Below are 2,994 nucleotides of genomic sequence, written 5' to 3'. Positions count from 1 at the left end.
TTTCACGGTATAATTTTAAATTTGGGCACGATTCGGGAGTGTTTATGTAATGGTTCCCCCTCGGAAAAAGAATTATCGGCCGGTCGTTGGAGGGGTTCGCGCTACAAGTCCCTTGTGTACAATAGCGAGGGGAGTTGTGTAGGCCTAACTCAAAACCGTCACTATCGTCCCATAAGGGAATTTGCTTTAAAGGAAAATAAACATACCTTTTGGTTGATCTTTGAATAACTCTTTATTATGTCAAAGTAATTTAACTGTCAAAAATTAATCGAGATCCAAAATTGGAATCGCGATACACGCGGAATACAATTTATTTCGTTCAAAAATACTTTAACCGAAATGGACCCGTGCCTGGTCCCGTGAGAATCACAAAACGAACTGATCCGCAGAAACAAATAGGCGAACTAAACTATATGAAACAAACCGGCGTTCCTTTTCGCCTCGGTTTGATTTTTAGAACGGGGGTTTTTTATGGATAGAGTAAGAAAGGAGGAGGGGCTTTGATGGCGGCGGGCTGAACATAGTCCCAAAGTGGACTAGGGTGCTCAGCCCTCCGTCATCGTCTGCAACGGCTTCAGGGATGAGGCCGCTGCAATAAAAAAGAAATTTGTTAAATACTAGATGGCGACATTATCTTTTGGATTTTGTCATTTAATCATAGAAGATATTCTGGTAGAGTATTATCAACGAATACAATGATAGAAAGTATGGAACTTATCATTGAATACCTCGAGTTCATAAAAATGTTTTTACCTTTTCTTCTTGTAACATCAGAATAAGTTGTTTTTTTTTCATTCAATTGTTCTTTGGAAGGAACTTTGGCCTCATCGAGATCCTCGTCTCCAGTTCTGGCTGTTCCATTATCAATTGGAGGCATGCCAAGAAGCTGGCTGAGTTCTCGTTCATCCTTGAGCAAACTGGTTAGCTGCTCCATACGTTGGTACTTTTCCTTCAAAAGCCTTTCGACTCTTCTTTTCAAATGGAACTCCTGTTCTAGGAGTCCCATGTTTCCCATGTCGTTAAAATCGTAGAACGGGAACACTATTAATTCTTGGCAGAGATTGTGGTACTTGTTTTCTAACTCTTTAAGGAAGGTTTCCATTCGAACACGCAGATCTTTCTCCTCGTTTACCATTTGACGTTGCAGGTCTTGGTGATATTTGAAGACGTTTTGCAGTCTAACCATTTGGTCCTTTTCACATAAGCCAATCTTGGCCCTTGTGTCGCTTAAGGTTTTTTGGGATTCGGCTAGCATTTTAGTTATCTTGTCGACAAGATTGAAACTACGAAAAGAAAAAGTGATACTTCAGAAACGTTTGGGAGATAATTTGCAGCTATGTCAGAGACTAAACAATTTTTATGTCTTAAACATAACTAACTCAATAACTAAACGTCCATTACTAAGTATTAACAGTCAGAATCAAGGGCATTACGTTGCTGACTCTCTTAGAAATGATTTCACTACACATTCAAGTGATCACTAACCCATTCCCAAATTAGAGAAACACCTAGCTTTACAACTTAAAATTACGGAGGTTGGTACGCTATTATAATAAATTCCAACCCAGTGATGGGCATTTTCCTGATTTTTCATTTTCTCACGCTCACGCTCACGAGTATTTACTCAGAGAGTAGGAGCTCTCAGCTCTCGCTCACTTTTGGTTTTGCGAAAAAGTGTAGCTACTCTTCTCCGCTTTCTTTTACAATATATTTGTCATAGCCTCTCCTCTCATAAAATAATATGTGCGTGTTCTCCAAGATGGCGCTGCTCTCTGCTCAATTACTCTAGTAAATAAATGGCACAAAAAGCTCTTGCCTCACACTGACACAAAAAAATATGGCGAGCTCACAGTGCTCTCCGCTCTTCCATAAACCAAGTCCGTCAGCTCTCAATTATTGGGCACATTTCCACAAGGAATTTATGGGTTTCCTCTCATCTCATTTCAACTGGTTTTTTCGATACTCGAAGCTCACCACTCTTTATAGTTTTTGTTAACTCAATAGCTTATGACGCTCATATCATATTTCGCTCTCAATTCAATACCAAATATCATCTCATTAAAATTTTAGGGCTTCTCTTTTTTTTTCTTTTCATTTATTTCTGGCGTTCTTCATATATTTTACCGCTCGACTCATTGTCAAAGCTCACATTAATGAGCTCTTTTCAAAGCTCATCTCATCTCATTTTAAATTGTAATCGTGTTGGTACTCTTCTCAATTAAAAATTTCGTACAGTATAACCGCCTGTTGTATCTCATTTATGAAATTCTCTATGTACCACCATTCATCTCATCTCATTTCTGATATTCTTATTGTATCTCACTCATCTCATTTGTAAAAAACTCACTATATCACCACTTCTTTCAGTTTTATTTAGTCATTTATTTCTCTGTTTCGATAGCACGCCGAACGCTAGATTGGCTTTCTGCGCGGTGTCAATTTAAGGTAGAATAACTTGCATATTAGAACCGGCAGGTACTTACCATAAAGAAGGAACTTGTTTAAATGAAAATAGATTTATATGTGTTTAAGCCTTAAAATTGATTCTACATATTCTATGGATACCAAATTTTAAAGCAATTATCTTCTGCACCGATAGGCTACAGACCGCGGAGAGATTGAAATCAGAGCACAAAGGGTAGATTAAACTATAGGACCGTAGACGGTAGACGTCAACGTTTTTTGAGCAGCGTGTAATTAAGGATTAAAACTTGCGTGAAAAAATAGATATTTTTATTTCTGCCTTTTTATGCAGGATCTAGGGGTGTTTGCCGCTTCTCCAAAACATCCGGCTTGCTCATTACATGAGCCATTCGACTTTCCCGGTAGAGAATTAGCCGCTCTACAACATCTGGCTTTAAACGGTTTCTCCTTGTATTTTTGATGAATCCGGCAACACTAAAAAGTCGTTCCACGTCCCATGACGAGGCTGGAATTGCCAGAAGAATTCTGTCCAATTTACTGAGCCTGTAACGTTTTTCGTATAGCTATATA

At 38.6% G+C, this 2,994-nt stretch overlaps 1 protein-coding gene across 1 annotated transcript; it reads right to left on the bottom strand.

The window, feature by feature from the left end:
• Nucleotides 1-545: 545 nt before the first annotated feature.
• Nucleotides 546-1,255, bottom strand: LOC149622781 (protein regulator of cytokinesis 1-like). Its single transcript, XM_089853514.1, has 2 exons — nucleotides 754-1,255; nucleotides 546-589 (listed from the first exon to the last, which is right to left on the bottom strand). The coding sequence occupies exons 1-2, from the start codon at nucleotides 1,253-1,255 to the stop codon at nucleotides 546-548; spliced, it is 546 nt and encodes a 181-aa protein (XP_089709640.1).
• Between the last annotated feature and the right edge of the window lie 1,739 nt (nucleotides 1,256-2,994).

Source organism: Phalangium opilio, unplaced genomic scaffold (assembly GCF_054372755.1).
Source record: "Phalangium opilio isolate 3A_F unplaced genomic scaffold, DU_Popi_V2 ptg000118l_1, whole genome shotgun sequence".
In the NCBI taxonomy this organism is placed as follows: domain Eukaryota; kingdom Metazoa; phylum Arthropoda; class Arachnida; order Opiliones; family Phalangiidae; genus Phalangium; species Phalangium opilio.
Note: the sequence above shows the minus strand (reverse complement) of the source record. Positions and strands in the feature narration are given on the sequence as shown.

Coding starts and splice junctions, on each gene's coding strand:
- LOC149622781 (XM_089853514.1), bottom strand. CDS start 1,255: ATGCTAGCCGAATCCCAAAAAACCTTAAGCGACACAAGGGCCAAGATT. Junction 590..753: donor TGATGTTACAAGAAGAAAAG/GTAAAAACATTT, acceptor TTTTTATTGCAG/CGGCCTCATCCCTGAAGCCG.